This window comes from Mercenaria mercenaria, chromosome 2 (genome assembly GCF_021730395.1).
Source record: "Mercenaria mercenaria strain notata chromosome 2, MADL_Memer_1, whole genome shotgun sequence".
Lineage (NCBI taxonomy): Eukaryota > Metazoa > Mollusca > Bivalvia > Venerida > Veneridae > Mercenaria > Mercenaria mercenaria.
In genome coordinates, this window is record NC_069362.1 from 87,568,859 (window position 1) to 87,591,064 (window position 22,206).

The 22,206-nt window shown below is 34.0% G+C and overlaps 1 protein-coding gene across 1 annotated transcript in view; it reads right to left on the bottom strand.

Annotated features, from left to right (window-relative positions):
• Nucleotides 1-22,043, bottom strand: part of LOC123564518 (CD109 antigen-like) — a 28,376-nt gene extending 6,333 nt beyond the window's left edge. Inside the window, exons 1-24 of the mRNA XM_053527098.1 lie at nucleotides 22,007-22,043; nucleotides 17,910-17,973; nucleotides 17,367-17,530; nucleotides 17,094-17,113; nucleotides 15,669-15,840; nucleotides 15,451-15,521; nucleotides 14,499-14,645; nucleotides 13,461-13,500; nucleotides 13,096-13,180; nucleotides 11,927-12,050; nucleotides 10,474-10,698; nucleotides 8,390-8,662; nucleotides 7,921-8,019; nucleotides 6,859-6,921; nucleotides 6,391-6,579; nucleotides 6,100-6,270; nucleotides 5,383-5,607; nucleotides 4,858-4,909; nucleotides 3,656-3,854; nucleotides 2,513-2,630; nucleotides 1,992-2,105; nucleotides 1,532-1,630; nucleotides 921-1,049; nucleotides 335-473 (exon numbers count right to left, since the gene is read on the bottom strand). Coding sequence (XP_053383073.1) covers nucleotides 335-473; nucleotides 921-1,049; nucleotides 1,532-1,630; nucleotides 1,992-2,105; nucleotides 2,513-2,630; nucleotides 3,656-3,854; nucleotides 4,858-4,909; nucleotides 5,383-5,607; nucleotides 6,100-6,270; nucleotides 6,391-6,579; nucleotides 6,859-6,921; nucleotides 7,921-8,019; nucleotides 8,390-8,662; nucleotides 10,474-10,698; nucleotides 11,927-12,050; nucleotides 13,096-13,180; nucleotides 13,461-13,500; nucleotides 14,499-14,645; nucleotides 15,451-15,521; nucleotides 15,669-15,840; nucleotides 17,094-17,113; nucleotides 17,367-17,530; nucleotides 17,910-17,973; nucleotides 22,007-22,028 — 3,004 coding nt within the window. The 5' untranslated portion in view covers nucleotides 22,029-22,043. The remainder of the gene's footprint in view (nucleotides 1-334; nucleotides 474-920; nucleotides 1,050-1,531; nucleotides 1,631-1,991; nucleotides 2,106-2,512; nucleotides 2,631-3,655; nucleotides 3,855-4,857; nucleotides 4,910-5,382; nucleotides 5,608-6,099; nucleotides 6,271-6,390; nucleotides 6,580-6,858; nucleotides 6,922-7,920; nucleotides 8,020-8,389; nucleotides 8,663-10,473; nucleotides 10,699-11,926; nucleotides 12,051-13,095; nucleotides 13,181-13,460; nucleotides 13,501-14,498; nucleotides 14,646-15,450; nucleotides 15,522-15,668; nucleotides 15,841-17,093; nucleotides 17,114-17,366; nucleotides 17,531-17,909; nucleotides 17,974-22,006) is intronic.
• Between the last annotated feature and the right edge of the window lie 163 nt (nucleotides 22,044-22,206).

Consider the following 22,206-nt stretch of genomic DNA (forward strand, 5'->3'; position numbering starts at 1 on the left):
AATCAGGTGGATATGTTGACATTTTTTTATTTTTACCGAGCGTTACATAATGAAACCTTTTCACTAAGTGCACATGCTGTATTATCTAAATATGAATGACTGTCTCCTGGACTAAATTTGTCTATAACTGCCGCTTGCAGAACCATTGAAACGTCAAGTTTTAACACAGCCGACTCGCTTCAATTGCGCAACAAAATTGCATCCAGGGAAGGTAAACAGTTAAAACTACTTCAGTTATAGTATCGTATGTATTGTTCATATCCGGAATAGACCAATAGCTTAAATAAATAACCTGTCGATGTATATTACATGTATATACTAATATCTAGAATACCTATTACAGTTGCTCTAACCCTTTCAGACCCTCTCACAGTACGAAGTGGATACTCAACATTAACTATTTTAGAAACTGTTGCAGTATTCTTTAAGTCGACAAGTATTGGCAAGTTGTAATCCCGTGGTGAACCTTCAGCCTAAAAGACAAAATGATATATGTTACGACAACAACCTCCTTTTACAATAACGATCCTGGTTGTGCAGGTGCCCTATATAAATTTTCAGGTATAACCACTCTCCTACATAGTGGTCTCGCCTTGCAGTAAATAACCCTCTGCCGCCACAAACATTTTTATCAAAATTCTAACAAATCGTTTATTTCATCATTTGATGTTAGATTTTATTTATTGAAATTGTTTTGGGTATTTTAAGACATTTTTAATGCTAATATGGTAAAAAATGAGAAAGTAAAAGCAAAAATAAAAAAAGATATTTGAATTTCTTTTCAACGACCATGTTCACATGGTATTTGTGACGCCAGTGGTTAATGCAATGCTAGGGAAGGTAATCGCTGCTAGAAGTTTAGAATTATATAATCTATGTTAACTTATTCCGCGCGCCATCTGCGTATGTTAAGCAATTACCTCGACAAGAAGTTTTTTATGAACTGCATCCGACTGAATTGGTGTCTTGGCCTGAATCTTGATATCCTCCAGACCGATCTTGCGCGGAATAATTGGAAAATACACAGCTACAACTTCGTCCACGCCAACCTGAAGTGAACATACATCACAGTAGCACCACAGAAACATAATATATCTTACAGATTTAGTGCATTATTTTATTTTCATTGTGGTCACCAGAAACATAGAAGCCACAGATACGTTGTAGAACTTGTTGCTTCTCCATTGTATGTGATAGGATGTTTAATGCGCGACCCATTCTTTAAATTATAATTACATCTTTTGTAACTATTTTGTGTCAGAATTTGCCCTTTTCTTCTCCGAGCTGCTTTTGTAACAATTTAAGTACGATATTTAAGTTAACTTGTGGCATCTTATCCTATCACTAGACATAGAGACATATATTTCCAGTAGCAGAAATGAAATCTCTTGTATGAAAAATACAGTTACAGTTGTTTTTATCTATTTTAATGGTGGCTTCATGTACCTTTATTTTTTTCCATATCACTCTGTGTCATTTTTACTTGCATGTCAGACTAAATATTTTCCTTTCTAACTTCCTTCATGCTTACCGTAACTGTTCTTGTTTCATCAATAGAAGTAATCGATGTATTTACTCCGTCTATTACAATGTTATCAAATTCTGCGCTCTTCTCAAGTTTGACGTAGGTCTGAAACCATTAAATGGAATACGTAGATAATTAGATTTCACTGGTATCTTGTTCTGAATTCAGTCTGATATATTTATCATGCTTGATGTCCATGAAACAGATTGGATGAAACCTTTGAATGTTGGCGACATCTGGAGTCGTTTTCATTTAATCACTAAAATTGTAATCTTCCTAGAATAAGCCTGCACAAGATTATTAAATTTTTTGAATTTACCATATTCCAATATTTCTTCATAAGTTTATAATGTACCTTTGCTTATAAAGATATTCGAATACGACAACAAACTGGAAAATTTTAACACAACATGTTTTTCATGTTTTAGGTATTTCAATTGAAAGTAGTGTTAATGTTTGTACTTACATGGAGCTGTTGTGGACTGTAGTTATGTATGTTGACCTGTATAAGAACTTTCTCTCCTCTTATCACGGAATAAGGCAGATTTACAGACAAAAAGAAGGGCATGGTTACTTCAAGCTGAAAAATTGTTTTTGAATTATTAAAAATGAAATACATTTGATTCTGTTATTATTTATTAAAGTACAACAAGTTACATTAATCTAAAGAGAAAGCATTGTCATGATAAAATGATATTGTTGCGTGAAGCTATTCATGACAGTTTAAATATCACACCGCTTCATACCCAGAGATACACAACAGTTGATAACAATTCTTTATTCAATCAGCTTTAACGAAGAATCCTTAGAAATCAGTTTATACATGGCATTGACTTCGATACATTTATCAGTAATTTATTTATTTATTTTGTTGGTTTAACGTCGCACCGACACAGTTATAGGTCATATGGCGACTTTCCAGCTTTGATGGTGGAGGAAGACCCCAGGTGCCCCTCCGTGCATTATTTCATTTATCAGTAAATGTACCTGTGGTGTAGGTGAAGAAACTCCAAGACCAGTGTTTGGGTGGATGGCAAACGCTGTCGCTATCCAGGATGTGATTGTATCAGGGACAGTCTCCTCTATTGACACAGAACCATTAGATCTAGATAACAAATAAAAGATTAGATTTTACTTAGCTGGAATAAGTAGCATTGCGAAACACCAGATCTTAAGGTATATGTACATGTAAAGTGTAACCGTGAAACAAAATTAGACATTAAAAAAACAACATGTCAGTTCTACGCAATAACACAACTTTTCTTTTTCTTTAAAAAAAAACTGAAATCGAAAAGAAATAAATATTTAAGCTATTTTTATCTTAGCATCCTCCTTCTATAATAGAGGCGGCTAATTTATAACCCTATGACATCCGTACAAAACTCGCTAAACAAAGGAGGGTATGACTACTAATTTTAAGACGGTCAAGACTGTTGTTTATATTGAAGCTTTAATCTAAATTAATATATATATATATATATATATATATATATAATGAACTACGACTTTCATCCTATCAAATATAATTTGGCTGAATATTTCATGATAAGTATTAATCATAAAGGAATTGAAGCATAAAATCAAAATGGTTTCTGTCAATGACAGTTTCATTTGCGTTGTTTTAGTGGTTCATTTAACAGTAATAAAGGTTCGCCAAGTTTGTTTTAAGTAAACTATCAAATTTTGAATTTTCTATTTTCATTTACTTTGCGATGTGCTTAAACTACATTCAGTGAGTTAATGCAATGATATCACTGCAACATTTGAAGACTTAACATTGCACTTAGTTTTATTAATTAGGGAAATGGTAGCTATCGTGGTTTCTTTTTGTGTTGCAATTTTTCCTTCATTTTAGCAGATATTTTCCTATTACCAAGATAACATAGAGTTTATTCCTAAAACTAAGTTTTAACAATTTATACAAACTATATTCAGGTTATATATTCAACATCCATTAAGACTTCAAGAGAGATATGTAGAGACAGACATGCTGCTGAAAGGTGCTACAGAAGAAGAATATCAAGTAACAGTGGAACTATAATTCATCATGGTACATACGAGATCGTGCGTACAAGAAATTACTTGGTAGTATGTGGTTTATTTTAGGATATACATATGCATCAGACATACATCATTTCTGCTGCAGACCATAACCAGGTTTCAGGGAAATGTTTTCGAACAGGCGTCATATTATTTGTGTCTAATTCAGTTGACGTTCCAACTGACGCCATTATCTCACTTTTGGAAGGTTTTTTCTTATGATAATTTGAAGCAGTCAAGGGTCTTCTCCTTTTATTGCCTGGGTGATAATACGGCCCTCTTCTTCTTGCTAAATACAAAGCAAAGGAAAAAACACTTATTGTACAAGAACTGTCGTAACATACTGTATGGTTTCAGTCTTCCACAACCATGTCTCAGGGAAAAGCTTCCTTGTCCTTTGCACTGGAGCAAGATCTTTTGGTGCTACGAGAGCTATATTGTCCATTTTCATTGCCATCTTTGGCATAACACTGGACGCCATACGTGCCATTGGCATAGCCATTGGCCGAGGACCTCCACGTCCTCCCATTGCTCCACCCCGTCTGGCAAAACTCCAAAATGGTGGATCAAAGTGTTCGACTGGTGCTGTGTTAGACAGGGACATGTCATCATTTTACGACAACTATGGAACACGTTTGTTAAATTATCAGCTGAAGTTACTAAAAGGATAATATGTTTTGCACCGAATAAACAGAAATAATATTCAACTCAAATAGTTTATTGCATTAAACATACAATTATATGCTTATAGCAAAATATATACTTAGTGCATTTGTACTCATTATAATAATAATTCACAGCAATTATCATAAAACATAGTTTACATTATAAATCTTTAACACAGCAAAATATGGATTCTAAATGAGAAGATAAATTATCACGTAGCTTTAACTATCATGGCTTAAAGACACTGGCTGCAGTCTGTTGTATGAGAGATGGGGCAAATTTTCCCAATAATAGAATTTGTTTAAACTTTGAATATGAACACAGTTTCATGTTCGAAACAGGAAAATGCAAAAACCAATCATAGGTCACCGTGCTTGTTTATGAGTTATCTGCCCTTAGAATTGGATTTTTCTTCAAATTTGCATATTCAAGGGCAGATAACTCCTGAACAAGCATGGTGACCTTCGATTTTTTTCATAATTCTGTTTCTAACATGACATTGTGTTCATATACAAAGTTTGAACAAATTCTATTAACTGCCGCATTTGTCCTTAACAAAATTCATAGGTTTCTAAGAATTTATTTCTATCATTCTGTTGGTTTACAGTTACTGAGTGTTAACTTACGTTCGTGATGTTCGTAGACAAGAGCATCAGTAAAAACAAGTACACCAGCATCCTGAAATAACAAAATCATATACTTGTACATTCTTACACCAGCAGTCAAAGACAGCACATGTTGTTAATCAATCGAGCTCAATACTAAGAGCTGAACATTTCAGTAAACATAAAGAACTACGTAGTTTTGACGATGTCAAGCCTTGATGTCAAACGTTTTAAGACAGTCAGACCAAAAACGGGCGTTCAGTAAAATGTCCATTGAATAAGAGTAACATATACTGGCACAAGGAATTCCCACATGATTCAATGAAAACTGATTTTGAAAGAATCTACTTTTCGACTTGTTATCAATATCTTATTAATCCTTGTTTCCAGAAATAAAGGTTTTGATTATCCGTACCATACTATAACGCCATTCGAATACGGAAATACCAAAATGTACAAATAAAACATCGAGATGATAACTAACATATCTGTTATATATAAAATTGGAAGTATTCATGTCTATAGTAAAGATATGGTTGGCCTTACCTGGAATACGTCTTTAACATCCTCGCCTCCGACTGGAATAGGCCATCTCCAACAGAACCTACATACAGGAAAGCTTGAGGAGGACCGACTTGGTTTTGTGTCATATCTTTGCAGTTCTTCGTTCACCTTAAATGATTTTATAATTAGCACAGTTACATAATGCAATTCTAGATGAGGTTTGATATTCAAATAAAATGTAGACTTTACATTGAGGTCGGCACTTTCCTAAAAGTACATATAACTTGTCACCACAATGATTTTCCGTGTTAAATATTCATCCTTGTTTTCCCTTTCCCCCAACATCCCAACTTTCCGTCTTCTCCTTACCCTCTTTTTTGTATTTGCATATAATTAAAATATACTTGTTGTTTGGGTATTTGGAGCAACCCGTTTACCATATTTTATCCGTTAGCTTCTTTTTTTCGGGCCTACTTTGCGATGCACGTTTCTATGGCTGTGTTTGGGGTGCTCTGTGCATCCGGGAAATCTACCCTTACATTTTAAAAACCTATTTTTCGATATATGAGAAACACTTCTTTATAAAACTAATTATAAAAAACGACTGTAAATGATTAGAAAGAAAGACTAGGCTGGTAGAAAATTATTCTTTAAAACATTAAAAGAATTGTAGGTATGTATGCTACAAAAAGCGATTTGTTTAATGAAACGTGAATACATGAATTTCATAAAATAATTGTATTAATGAGAAAATTGTAAAACTGTTTTGCAGTTGCTTACCTTAGACTCTGTGATGTCATTACCAGTGGCCATCAGTAGAACACTTTTGTCCACACCAAGCACGTACACATTAGATCCAGCATCGGCGGTTACATCAAGGCGAATTTTGTCCGCTGGAGCCGCAGATGTTTTGTTGAAATTTATGTCGACCTTAATTATAATATTATATCTTTTACTTTCGTTTATCAATTTACAAGTCACATTTTGAATGAAAAATAATATATATATAATACAAGTCCGCATAGAACAACAAGAAACAGCATATCATACCTTATTTTCGAAAACGCCTTGAACATTGATTGTTAAGCCATCGGCAATGACCTCGCCATCAGATCGTACAAAAAATAGGACTATTTTTGCTCTTGGTGCCATAGCCGAAGTTGTTTTAAAAGACCATGTCTTGCGAAGAGTTGGCATTGGTATTGTCCCTGATTCAACAATAGATCCTCTAGAGTATATCTATAAAGAAAATAAAAAAATTCTGGAAAATCTACAGACATAAAATCACCATTGTACTGGACAATAACACTGCTTCAAAGTGTTTATACATTTAAGACCTTAGCTCAAGAATCTAACATAGATATAACTTTCGACACGTAGCATGCGGCTTAATCAAAGATATTATAGAAAATAGTATTTATGGAGCGAATGCAAATAAGATCAAATGTCATATACATTCGTGAAAAAAAAACGTAACAGAAGAAAGGAACCCTTTAATAATAGTTTTATAAATATTACCTGATAATTTAGTACACCGGGTCTTTCGGTGCTTCTAACATCTATGTCTACAGTACTCAAAGCCTGAAATATAATGAGATATCATTATGTAGACAAATATGCTATAAAGGGTAACTGAAAACAGATTTTCAAGCAAAATACAAAAACCTCAAACTCAAAAATGTTTCCTCTCACTACAACTACTGCAAGTAGGTTAAGCAGGACACCATAATGATTATTTAAGCTGGCTTTGTTTCATAAACAGTAAGATTTTGACTGATATACCAAAGACGGAAACACTGGATCTCTTTTTAATATATTGACTCACTAAATTTCGCTGCTGGCCTTCAAACTAGGTCATAGCCTCGATAGCCTAGTGGTAGAGCGTCCGCTTCGAGTGCGGGAGGTCGCGGGTTCGATCCCCGGCCGCGTCATACCAAAGACGTGAAAAATGGTACCAGTAACTCCCTTGCTTGGCGCTCAGCATTAAAAGGGAAACTGGCCTCTTCTCTCATACCCTCGTGGCGATGGATTCCATCAGGAATGAGGTGTCGAGAGTGATTAATATAAGTTGTAGAACTTCCTTCACAATCGACCTAAAATAAATTATGTATAAACTAAACTAGGTCATCGCTATTTTCATTCTACGAGCTCCTAAACTAGGTCAGATATGTTGTTAATCGCTATTTTTATTCTATGAGCTCCTTCACTATGTCAGATGGATGTGTGGTTAATCGCTGTTTTTATTATATGTGCTCCTTAATTAGGTCAGATGTGTAGTTGAACGCTATTTTTATTGTGATCATAAACTAGGTTAGATGTGTGGTTAACCGCTATTTTTATTCTATGTGCACCTAAACTCGGCCAGATGTGTAGTTAACCGCTATTTTTATTCTATGTGCTCCTAAACTAGGTCAGATAGGTGCTTAACCGCTATTTTATTCTATGTGCTCCTAAACTAGGTCAGATGTGTAGCTGACCGCTTATTTATTCTATGTGCTCCTGAAACGGTATAGTCGCTCCGATAGGATAGAGAAAAGGACAATGATCAACGTATTCAGTTATGCACGCTATATGACCTACCTGTGGTTTACTTGTAAGAAGTCTCATTTGTAAGTAGGTGTTGCTTGGCGAATGCCTCTTTTTCAATGTTTTCGATTTTGATGCTCCATTATATTCAGCCTGAAAAAGGAAGTGTTGCAATATATGAGATCAATATGTTGCACGTGTAGTCAACAGGAACTGATGATTGTCCTTCATTTTTATTTATTTTATATGATGGAAGACACTAAATCTGAGACATACTTAAAACACATATTTACCAATGACATCATTTTAAACTGATAAATGTAACATTTTAGCATGTTTTTTCAGTACAAATATATATCTGTGCCAATTTTTTTTTAAAAAAAGATTAAAATTTTATCTGTAATGGTTTTAAGATTCTGTTCTCAAATTAGAACAAAAGATCGTTGAGTACTCCATGCTACAACAGTACTTGACATGTGGCATTCAACATGCTTTAACGTCTGCTTGAATAAAAACTCGTCACCTTTATTTCAATTTTCGTGGCACGACTGTCGGTGTCAATAGGGAAGACAACAATGCCATCTGTAGGTATTGTATAGAACTCCGGCGGCAACACCTTACTGATTTCTCTTGGCCATGGTCTTGGTCTCCACCATCTTCTGCGACTGATCAACCTTGAACCTCTTGATTGGCTTCTAAACACATGGTCTCTAGACTTTCTATATTCAGTAATTGTAACTTTTAATCGACCATTTATAGTGTCTGGTGTGGTATCATCCCTCTGAGCAACAATTACCTGCGAATCAAGAAAATGCACTGTTCTGTTAATCACTGTTCGATTCACAATTTTCAGGGACGTGTTTTTTTAATTTTGCCAGCATCCTTTAACAAAAATGACAAAAATATAATCAGATGACAGAAATCTTGTTCTGACCTTTGAAGTATATGACTTCGTTTTCGTTTTATGACCAAAAATGTATTTTCATCTAAGTCTTCGTTTAACAATTTAGTCTTAATGTAGACACTGATATCCTTGTTGAAACTGCTTGAACCATACAACACTACTGCTATGCCACATCTTTTACTATTTGCATCTTTTACTATTTGCACAAGTAAATAGAGCTACAGATTAAATATACAGAACTATCTTTTATCAATTTTGGTTAAAAGGAGAGGGATGGGTGCATTTATTAGGAGAGGGATGTTTATACAAGGGTTTACTTAATATATGTATACATTAACAATATGAATGTACATGTATTACCTAATAATATCTGCTGTGGTATACAAAAGTACAGGCCCCATTTTCACAAAATATTTTCGGTCTCAGCTAAGTTTGAGTTTGAAATTTTAATAAATTTTACTTAAACTTCAAGGTTAAATTCCAATTGAGACTGACCATTATTACTGAATAGTCACTTGAAAATAGTTATTAACTTAAAATTTAGTTTTAAACTATTTAGATATAAATGACAAATAAAGTTTCATTATCAAACTCGGCTGAGACTGAAAATGTTTTGTGAACACGTATATAACAACATGTTTTTGTTGTTGTTCTTTTTTTGCTTTTGTTTTGCAAATAGAAATGGGTATGTTTATTAGGTGACGGGAAACGTTTATACCAGGATGTGTGGTAATACATGTATAGGCTAAAATAAATACTGGGGTATAAGTAGTAATGCGTGTATAGACAATAACAAAAATAACAAAAAAATACTGTATTGTTTCTTGCAAAAAAAGGAGAAGGTGCATTTATACTGGGTATACGATAGTAAATGTTTAAACTAACAATATATACTGCGGTATAAAGTAGGACAAGTATATAAGCAATATGAAATAAAGTTCTGCTGCAAATAGGTGAGTGTGCGTTTATTAGGAGAAGGGAGTGAGGCTTCTATACTGTGATATATGGTAGTACATTTATATCCTGATAATATGCGTAAGTTCACGTAACTGGTATCTGGGCTAGGTTCCTTGAAAACTGTTTTAGGAGTTATGTGTATGGCAAAACAAAATTTGTAAAGTTTTAAAGGACCATAACCCGTACACAAAGCATGGGACATGCTTGTCCTGAAGTTCACTTCGTGATAATATAATTTTGTTAGTTTGAGTCAGATTCTTTAAAAACTGCAGAAGGCGTTACTGAACAAGTCTTTTATTAATATTGCACAATGTACAGTGTTCTGTATCTTTTCAAAGGGCCATGGCAGGTACATACATTTTGCACAAGTTCACTTCATAATGACACATTTCAGTATGTATTGGCCAAATCCCCTGAAACTACAGGAGAAGTCATCCAGACAAAGATTTCAGGACGGATGGACAGACGGACGGACGGAAGGAAGAACGAAGTAGCAACAATATCATACCTCTCCACCACTACTAATCAAACAAAATAATGGGGTATAAAAAGATATCAGTGTCCACATAAATACTAAAGTTTGTAAACCAAGGCGTTAGAGCAAAATACGTTTCCAGTCTTATCACATGCAAGTTTTTTCTTGCTGAAACATCGAAATGTCTTCATAGCCAAAGTCAATTTGACCAGTGTATCTTAGGCTTAAAACGACAAAATTATTACATTTGTTCAGATCCAGTTATACTTACCACAGCGTCATATGTCATCCCTGGTTTAAAAGTGTCCGGTAGAGAGGCAGGAAACGTCAGTTTCATTGGTTGGTCGTAGAAAGTAATCTCTTGTTTATCACTACGCTTATATTTTGTGAGATCCTCAGTCACGTTTGCTTCAAATATGAGCGATGATCCGCTCAAAAACTTTTGGATTTCTTTAAGTTTTGATAATGAAAATGTGAACTCAACTTCACCAGTTATCTGAAGTGGAAAATAAAATGCATATTGCTGCCGACATACGGTAATTGAATATATAAAAACTGAAAATAAAAAAAGAATAAAAATGAAGCGTAGGTATATAAAGTGTGGCTTCTGTTTCAATTTCATTTTAGCGCAAGATCTGCCACTATCATGCCTCTAAACTGGGATAACGGGCCATTTTAGTAGCCCAGAGGTGACTAGGGGCCGTTTATAAACAAGGGGCCATGGCCCTTTGTTTTGTTTTTTTTGCTGTAAATGAGTCACAGGGCCTCAGGGGAGGTAAAAATTGTGTTTTCAAGAAATGGCCCATTACACAATGTGTCCGAAACTAGGGGGGGGGGGGGGGGGGGTGACCCTTAAGGGGCCATTTTGGTTGGCCATTGTTGACCCTTGTTGGCCCCTTAAAAAATGGCTCTTTGGCTGTTGGCCCACTAAACGAAACTAGTGGACCGTCAGAGCCAGCCTTACATCAACCTCTTAATATTAACGTAGTGTGTCTCACGCACCATAATGACAAACCTGAACGTCAGCGCATTCTGACGTCGACCTCATAGAGCAACGTTAATACCGTAGCAGTATGTAAGCCTCATATTCTTAAAGGAAAATAAAACATGTGTACTTTTATCAAAAACACGGCAATATTGGTGCCACGTCGACATATTATTGGCGCCGAGAAAGAGAACTACCACATTTGACTACTTTATATAATAAAAGGTATTTCAAAATCGAAATGATATGACAGAACGGTGTTACACTTAATTCATAGTCTGAATTGCGTGCAAAATATTTTAGTAGACGTCAACGCGCTACGTGCTTCCTCCTGTGTTTTCACGGTCACGTTGATGTCACGTCGACGTTCTATATATGCGGCATGAAATAGTGCCACTTATTGCATCCACTTGCTAACACAAAAGACAATACATATTTGAACTGAAATTGAATATACCAGAACCATTGATACATTTGTATACGGCAAAGAGGTTATACGCCTGAGGAATAATTTCACGACAGCCCTTAGGAAATAGTTCTGCTGGTGTGTATCCATTTCGTCGTGTGTAAATTTATCACATGGTTCTGCTATATTCTATTTCTTAAATAATGCATAAATGTTGTAGCACGAGCACGAGCACGTTGTAAATAATAAAAGTATTTCTGCCATTTTCGTTGTGTGAAAATGAGCGCACGTGTGTCATTTCTTTCAATTTTTACATGTTTACTGTTAACTTACAGGCATTTTCCATTCGATAGTTTTGCTAACTCTTTGGCGGGAACCGTTTATCCACTGGAATCTTTCGTTTTTAGGTCTAATAAGGAGGTCAACCATTCCTTTGACTGGTTTCCCATATGTGTATCTGAAATGACAATAAGGCATTTTACCTAAAGTGTGTGATAATATATTTTATACATTTCAGTAAGCACAATTCAAAGGATTGACTGTTTATGTTCTTCATAAAACACATATTCCCGATCCCGTATTCTACGAGCAGGGGTCACTAACAGATGCATTCAAGTTCAGGATCTTGCTTGCGCGCACACGTATTGAGATATCAGCTTCTCTGATCGAAATATCTGTACGAGAATATAACCTATGACACAAACAAGACAAAAGTGTGTTAATACTATATGATTGATAAGGAAAATTCTATTTATGATGATCAGTTAACCTACTGCCTTAATGATCCCCCATTCACTGCATTCAGTCAACTGAAGACTGTAAGACGGTAAAGTGGTCGTAAGTTCGATCCCCGAATGTGTAGGTGATTTTTCAATGACGATTTGATATACATCAATAAAAAACCTAAACACGTTTGTATTCTGCCTCTCATTCACGTGGGGATGACTTCCGTAGAACGTCATTACATAATACAGGACAGTATTTTGTTACCGTATGTTACTACGGTTACATAACTAAAATACTGTTGAATATGGCGTTGAATCAAGCGAACAGTCATAGGACTTTCTGGCCGTTTACCGCGTCTTCGCATCGTTGTTTTTCGCGTTTTCGCGTCGTATTATCGCGCCAACACAAATTATCTTATATGCAATCATATTATTGCACTGTCGCCATTAACAATCTACAGGGTGGTACAAAGATGTCCATAACGGAACACCGTACCGTAAGCATCCGTTACGTGAAATAATGCTGAAAATAATAAATGTGTTTCCTGAGATTGTTATGTTATGAGAGGTAGAAAACCACAGCAACCCTCGCTCCCTCTAGCACCGACTTTAGAGAAATCTTGCTAACACTGAAGGTCAAATGTGTCACAAGCCTCTTAAACCCTTATGTTGTGTTTATAGGTTCATTCATATGTGGCCAAAAATCATCTGAATTAGGCATTATCTCTGATGAAGTTGGTAAATAAGGAATCATATTGTCTATTGTCTTGCACTCACTTGGCTTTAACTTTTCCTTTGAATTCCGCCACATCTGTTCGTCCAAATGAAGGTAAATCTAGTTCTGTTTCAAACTTTGGCAAAACTGTAAGTATACAAAGGCCGCGGTATTTTCCTTGCATTGTTTGAAATAGGTAACATTCATTTCAGTTGTTTAAGCTATTTGATTCTTTCAAAAATAACACTCAAAATTCGTACAAGATTATATCATTTAAGATAATCAAGTGGTTCAGTTTTCATAAAACATAACAATTAATGAACGTAATGTGTTTATCTAAAATGCAGTGCACGTATAAATAAATAGTTACTGCATTTAAACACGCTAATATGACTGTTTCAGTTAAAATTGATGCATTAAAGCTTACCATATTCGTCTACTTCAAACGTTTTCTCTTCAAAGTCGTCCTGAAATGCGTACATATTTTACTCAGTTATCTGAAATGTCTATCATTTTGAGTTGTTTTTATCAGACTGACCTATAGGAAATCACCATTAAATAAACTCATAGAAATAACTTGTAATGTCTTGAGTATGTTCTCTAATGATACAAGGCTGTATTGTTACTTTTACTGTTTTATTTACATCTGTCGCCGTGTGTTTTGACTACTGAAGTGACATACTTAAGGTTGAGAATAAGGCCTTGAGAAACAAAAATCAAACAACACCAAATCATAGAAAGAAAGCGTTGTTTGACATGAAAATTCAACAGCATGTAAAACATGTATACAACTTTACGAAACAAGTGTCAGTATACTGATATAATCATTGAATTCCGGGAAAGGAGTGCCTAAAGGGGCCCCGCTTCCGGACAGTCAAACGGGGGACAATTTTTTCCGAATATTTTAAGAACAAATGGCATTCATTTTCAAAGGGAGACAAATTTTTCCGAATATTTTAAGTATTCGTCAAGAAAAAGTTGTCTCCCTTTGAAGATGAATGCCATTTGTAAAGAAATAAAGATAAACAATTGCTGAAAACTGTGTTCGATCTTGTTATGTGAAATTTCACCATTCGCACGCTATTGTAAATGCATCCAAACGAACATGTGTAAAAGTTCTTTGAAAATGGTGAGTTTTTAAAGGCGTTTGACTGTCCGGAAGTGGGGCCCCTTTAGGCAGTCCTTTTCTGGAATTTAATGTTTATATCAGTATACTGACACTTGTTTCGTAAAGTAATATACATGTTTTACATGCTGTTCAATTTCATGTTAAACAACTCTTTCTTTCTATGATTTGGTCTTGTTTGAATTTTGTTTCTCAAGGCCTAATTCTCAACCGTAAGAATACAATAACAATAGCTAAACACTGTGTCGCAATAATATTTAAAGTGTATGAATAATGTAGCTGTTTTTGTTGATGAGGAAGCAATTAAAAACTACTACGTTAATTTGTTTTATAACTTACCCCATGAGAAAGCAATTTAGCTTTAATGGTCCACTTTCCAAGCACCGGTTGTTCAGACATGACCTGGTGATGGACATACACTCCCCCAAGCCGTGTCATTTCAAAGCCACTAACGTCCCATTGATTTATCTTGTTACCATTTGGATCCTGAAATATTGAGAGAAATGTTTACAGATTTTTGTTAACATAATGTTTTATTTTCGAGTATACGGCTACACAATAAACATCTATGAGTTGACGCGGTGATAATATGTTAAAATCCTGTTTCTGCAGATTAAGAATCTTATGTTAAGTTTAGCAAATATATTAACTGATTTGCATTTACGAAGCATAACAAACAATACCAAATACATTAGACCGTTGGAAGAGGTTTAATACACTTCCAAAATTGTCGAAGCACTGACATTTAAAACAATACCTAATAAATTAGATAGACAGTTCGAAGAGGTTTAATACAAATAAGAATTAAGACAGATTTCTTAGAAAAAAAAATGTTACAAAAATGTTAGAGGTCCTTTAAAACACAGTTCATCAAACTACATATTTCAGTTATTCATTCACTGATAATTAACCACTGATGACAGCCAGGTTGTGGAACTATCTGCTGGCGTGTATCTCAAGACAATGCAAATGTCATAAAGAGTAATTTTCGTATTTCATTTAGATGCAGATGACATAAAACTTTATTTTATTATTAATGATACAAAAAAACGGAATATAGGATTCAGTGCATCCATTCGACTTAACTGATAGTCGCGATATTTAAAACTAATTCGCTTTAAGAATATTTAATATATTCGGGCAAGATAATGTTTATATATAGTCTTTTACATACTCAAAACGTTTTGTTGTTTCAAATATCACAGTTATTACTTTCTTTAACATTATGTAAGGGTATTATAAAATGAAACCTTTCTTTATTTGTCATAAATGGAAAATATGATGCACTTACGTAAAGTTCAACCTTCAATTTGTCAAATATTACTTTCAGTTCTGGGTTAACACCAAACACTCGAAAATTCACTGAAAAATAAGAGGTACATGTATATAAGACATATATTGTTAAGAAAGGTTGCGCAGTAGTGGAAAAACAGTAACATTTAAAACATCTTGACTCTCATCACAGAACAGTTTGTAAAATCAAATTCAGAAAAAAAATCATAAAATTACCTGTTTGGCCTGGTTTATAAATAGCTTTGTCCGTCTGTATGAAAACGGATGAACTTTTTGACTCAAATGACACAGATTTTGTTTCTGAAAAGGACAGTCCACCTGTGCCTGACAGTTTAAGGTTAAGGTTTTTCCTAGACCGACCAGAATCCAAGGTAATCTGGGTTGGAACCTGAAATAACATGTCATAAATATATGTATCTAATGCCAATTTGTGTATTTTCTAAGTATACGTTTTAAACTTTGATATAGTTAGTTTAGGTTTTATAAATTTATTTCAAATCACTCTCGAGTCTGCCTCCTGACGAAAAACAGTAAAACAGTACTGGTGTCATATGAGAAGACATGGTCATCCCCCAAGTGGAGCGCGAATCCTCGATCTTCGAGAAGCCGGCATCTTAACTACTAGACTTCTAGATTTGATTAGGACATCGATTATAAAATTAGATTTTGAAAGCATTCGCACATTAAAGAAAGAAGTGAAAACCTGCAAATAGTGTAAATACAACTGTTTGCCAATGTCATGTGTAATCAATGATCTACATGCACATGCTATTTAGCCACATATGACAAACTGCTGTGCTTAAGTCTTTCTGTTCTTCTCCAATATCTCCGCGGCCGTAACGTAGTAAAACGTATCTGCGTCTAATGGCCCATTACACGAAATTCATTTTGAAATTAATTCTGTAATATATAGGTCTGCAGTTCTCAAATACGGAAATATCTTATATTCGAGGCATATATTGACACTTTCAGACAACATCAAAAAGGACCTTTTGAATGATTTGACGAAGTTCCAAAAATCTCCATATACCCTTGCTCCGTTACGGACCCCTGTGGGATTTATGTTTATTCCGAGTTCAAATATTTTTTCGTAGATGAAAAGCTGACATGTCGTGCTAAAGACCTGGTATTTTCAAATCGTTAGAAAGTGCTGAAAATTGAAATTGACTCCCCATTAGCAAAAAAAAAAAGGAAGTCTACGCGCATACATTTAGACGGGGTGACCCCTGCGCGTGACCCCTGACTATAGACCAATGCAAATGCGACTTTCGTTTTCAAGTTAAGCCTGTTTACTTTCATTTTCTTTACCTCCGGATAAAGCTGAAGGTCGCCTGACGTCATTTTCTGTGTTGTATGCTTGGCGAGATTGCATAAAATGTACCGGCAGTCATAAAGATATCAGATTCACAACTTTACATTTTTCATGAGCAAACATTTCTCAATGGCAGGTTGGAAACATAATTGTGTTTGTAAACGTAAACAACCCACACTAAATACAAATGGGCATTAAAGACTAAATCCTGCAAAGTTATAAAAATGCACGAAGAAAAAGCAAAGAATCACTGTAGATGCATATAGATCTTATCTAAAATTCATTTCAACTACAATATTTATTAATTTTAAGTAGAATTTTATACATACCGGAATATCTAACTGGACTTCTGCAAAAGATAAAGACCGGATATCAGTACTTGTTGTCTCTGTTTTTTAATTCATGGCAATATCACATAAACTGTATAAAATGATAATCCTTACATACATGTAGATAAAGTACATTGTACAAAATGTGCATCTTAAAGCCTTTAATACGATTTCCTTTTTACATTTAAATCATATAATGTTTTACATATACATTTTTCGGGGATTTTTACTTATCCGCAAAGGTCAGCTGATACATTCTTATGAGAGACTTACTTGATTTTCCGTGAACAGTTACTTGTGAACTGGCTATAGCTCCTGCGTTGTTACTGAGTTCGGCTGTGATTGTCACAGGACTATCAGGCGTCTCAAGCAATTCTCCTTGAATAGTAAAATCTCGTCCAGGCCGGACAACACTCGGGGATATCAGTATGTAGGAACTGAATAATAAAAAAATAAAACGCTACATGCAAGTTTCTTTTCAACGAATTACAAAAGCTACTTGTCCAATGTTCTGTTTTTGTCCAACATTTGCTAAGTATGTTGTGTATGTAGTGTATCACTTAACTGTTTGGATTAAAAATTATTCCGCCCAAGACAGTCTAGAAAGGCGAAACAACTATTCATATACATTTACGAGATATAGTACTCTTTTTCGCAAAGCTACATCAAATTATTTTTCTTAGGTTTCAATATTTGAGCTGCATTTGAGAACGAATATGACTGAATAAGTTAAGAATTAACTTTATAAGCATATTTACAAGAAATATTGTAGACATTCTACTTGTTCTGATAAGTAACCGGATGTATGATACATACTTTTTTCCTTGCGCAACTGTTTGCAACATCGTCTGAACAATGCAAAACAACCACACACGCATTCCTAAAAATATAATAATTTTTTGACATTTTCTGCATAAAAACAAGTATATTTTCTATTTTATGCCCTTAAACTGTTAACCACACAGTTTCATCACAACACTGTAAGGTTACACATTACGTATACTACAAAGTTTGGAATAGGTTTTTTATTCGAACTCTTTCCCGTTCTCAAAAGACTTTTAAGACATGATTATTTGCCTTATTTAATGGTCAAATACAAAAGATAATGAATACAGTTATGTAAGTTCATATCATCATTTGCATATGATGAAGATGATGATGATTATTGTTATCATCATCATCATCATCATCATCATCATTATTATTATTATACAGTACACTCGTTCAAAATTGCTTTTCTTTACATTACAGATTTAAAACAATACAAACAACTACGAATCTAATTTATAATAACAACAAATAAAGAGTGCATATATTAAACCGAACTAAGATATAAACCATAAAATACAAAGCTATGGTGATCTTAGGTTCCTTTCCGCAAATCTCAATTTGAATAAATGCATTTTTGTGAATTTTGAAAGAGTATTTAATAATTTAAATTATTCAATAAAGTGTAAATAAAGTGTTTACTTCGAGTTAAGCATGCTTCAGACAGTGAACATTACATAGACAATACAACTAGTCTAACTTATACATACTTATTTTGTCTCTATCCATAATTCAAATGAATAAAACACTCAAGACAAATATGTTCTTAATGGCTTTATAAAGTACGCATTCCGGATGTTTACAATCCATTTCTCTGGAAAAAACGTCCGGTAATTAACGTATCGCTATTATTTATTACGCTGTGTTCGTTTCTCACTGGTACATACGTGATTTAACGTCACATTATTCAGCCAAGCGTTACATGTACATCAATCATGCTGTTGTTTTTGAGGTTCTAGTATACCTTGTATTTGTATTTATGACGATGATTTTTTTATGTTCAAGTCTATTGTAAATAAATTTCTGTTCTATTCTGTTCTTAAATTTAAAGTGCGTTTTTCCAGTACCAACCACTAAATGCCAATTGTTAATTGCCATTTGCTAATAAGTATTTTTCACTCATTTTTACGCTAAATCCGTGAATTTCTTACGTATTCACTGTTTATAGCAATTCGTTTGAAAAATTTGACCGAAAATGTCAACAAATTCGTCTGCCTCGAGTAGTAGTTGAACACTACAATCAGGCATATTTTGGAAAAGTTGTGACTCTAAGAATTCTAGCTTCTATTTGCTAATGACGCCTTTTTGCTGCATAGCTCCTTGTAATTTGTCTCGACAGAACAGTGTTAGGACACTGTCATGAAAATGATCGATGCTTTCAGATACAGTGGATGTTTTACCTTAGTTCCACCGCCATGCTGACAAAGCAGCTAGACTATCGCAATTAGCCAAAAAAAGGACTCTTTCTAAATGAAATTTGGGTAAGTCTCCCACGCAGTAAATCACAAACATTTTATCAAAGTTCTGATCAACCGTATTAGTTTCATTTTTCATCATTCGATATTAGATTTCATCTATTAAAATCATTTGAGTATATCTAAAAGAGTTTATGCTAGAGTGGGTGATGAACTGAAAAATGAAAGACAAAAATAAGGAAATAATAGTTTAACCTCTTTTCAACAGTCATGTGACTTTCATACTGCTGTACTTAGTTAAGAGCAACCGAACTGGTAAGGGAACCACGAGATTTGTCATGCAAAGTCTAAATTTGCCTTGCCTGGCTAACAGACGTTTGCACGGACATCTTATTGAAACCATCGTATAAAAAAAGAATGAGAATTTTCAAAATTGTTTCAACTAAATGTTTCAAACCCGTGCGTTTAAAGTAAATCAGAAACAGTGTAACAGAGACACAAGGAAACACTTTTTGCATCTAAGAAAAGTTATCTGCTTCCCGAGTTCCAAATGTTGTTTCAGCTACATCTTTAAATCAGTTCAAACATTCATTGGATGCATACATAGGAGATAAGAAATTTACGTTCAGACTTCAGAATTAGTTAGGCTTAAAGACAGTAAATTTCTCTTCTATTTTTTTTTAACAAATCTCTAACAGGCAGGACATGTTTACAAACACACGAAATACAATTCTAAGCTTATCTGATAAAAACATTTAAGCTTAATCTTAAGCTACAATACACAACATAATACACTTTATACAAAAGGCTTTATTTCTAACATTGTAAGACGGTATAGCACTACCTTAAATATTTTGTAACAACAGTTCTGTGTGGTTTTAAATTTTTACAAGGACAAATCAAAATGTTTAACTGAACACTACTGGGTTACTGAGTGCCTGAATTTTCATGGTACAATCATTTAAGTATTTCCTGTTTAAATTCAAGTTTGCAAAAGGTTCAGAATATAGTTTTAGAGTTTACATACACTAACATACACAGAAAGTAAATTATATCGTGTCTGGTACCAAATTTTGAAGTGTTTTATGGACTTTTTTCGTGAAAGTATGTGGTTTGCAAATTGACCATGTATAGGTTATGACTGTGCTGCCAAAAGAACACAGGGGTTGACTTAACAAGTACAGCTTAGCCTCAGTAAATGAATTCAACATACCCGGGGCTGTTCTGATCGATGTTGTTGACATGGCAATACGTGTATTACAGCATGAGGTCGTCACACACGTGATTGGTGGAAAAAACAACAATTTCTTAAAGATCGCACAAAATGCAATTCATTACTAATCAAAAGGTAAACATTGCATTGCAAATTTTTATTTCGATCCCTGTATTTTGAACAAAAAAATACTCGTATAAACATTTTTGGCCAATAACAATGGCTACAATATAATATTATTATTATTTATCCAAACAGATGTCAGCAGAGTTTGCAATTAATCTTTATTTAATGCACCGTTGAGGAATAATGCTAAAACGAAATATGACAAGCTTAGTAGGTATAAACATTTGAAAATTGTTAATTTCATATTCCAGAAAGGATGAAGTCTTGGTTGATTTTTTTCTTCTCTATATCAAATAGATGCATTTACAATTTTTAAAAAAAAGTACATTAAAAATTTCCAGAAAGATTGCTAAGTTTTTGTTTTGCAGTCTGGATAAATAAAACAAGATAAATGTTAATTTTTCATTATGGCTTTTTTATGTACTTGAAAGTACAGCAGTTTACATAAACTTATCTATTTATAGAGTATTTTTTTCTGTCATATCCTCTAAAATAAAATGCACTTTACTCAGTAACTGGAGTTTTTATTTTTCAGTGACAAGACATGTATAGCTCTGTTCACAGTTTTATTTCCGGTAGTGTATCTAATAATAAACGAGTTTATGTCAATCTTCTCAACTTACCCGTTATCCAAAATGTTTGTTGCTTTGGTTACCATAGTATCATATGCTTGGTACGCTTGCACTTATGCGTTGTCAAATAATTAGTAATAAATTTACTCTTAAAACATTGCCTTACAAGTACACTAGCATGTACAAATACAAAATCAAACGCAAGCATCCACGTTTTACAATGTAACATATCATTTGTAATAAAATAAATAGATTAGAAACAGAAAATGTGTCTTGCGCAAACTTACTTTCTTAGATTTTGCTTATATCAAGGGACACATGCATCACTTGTATTGCTATCATTTATCTCAAAATCCCCTATTTCATTTAAAGCCTCATAATGCTTTCCTTTATAATGACTGGCTGCCATATTTTTGCTTATGACCATAAAATATGTCTATTCCTTTTTAAATCTTATTTTCGATAATTGTTTTTGATGTAGTTTTCAAAGATTTGAATATTAGTAAATATTGTGGAATATGTTAGTAAATCCATCGTTTATGATTACCTCCCTTTATTGCTTTAACTTTATAGGTTCACGTGTAATATTGAAACTATGATTTTCTATTCAGATAAATATGCATTTCATCTAAATGGACAGTTGCTTTATCTGTTTTTAAAATAATATTAAAAGCCTTATGGAACTTTAATTATACAATAAAAGTAACAACAGGTCACTATATTAGTTAAAGATATCTATCCAGCCTATACAAATCATACCCGTAGTAACTGAGGAAACCATAAAATCAAAATCGCATAATCCGTAAATCCAAAATGACTGGAGCACGCTTTGAACATACCGTATTGGTGACATTCAAATTGTTATGAACTTTTTAAACTCCTTTTATGTGTAATATATATATGCACCAGCATGAAAATGTCAAATATGTGACGCCACTAAAACGTTGGGTGTCGCGGCG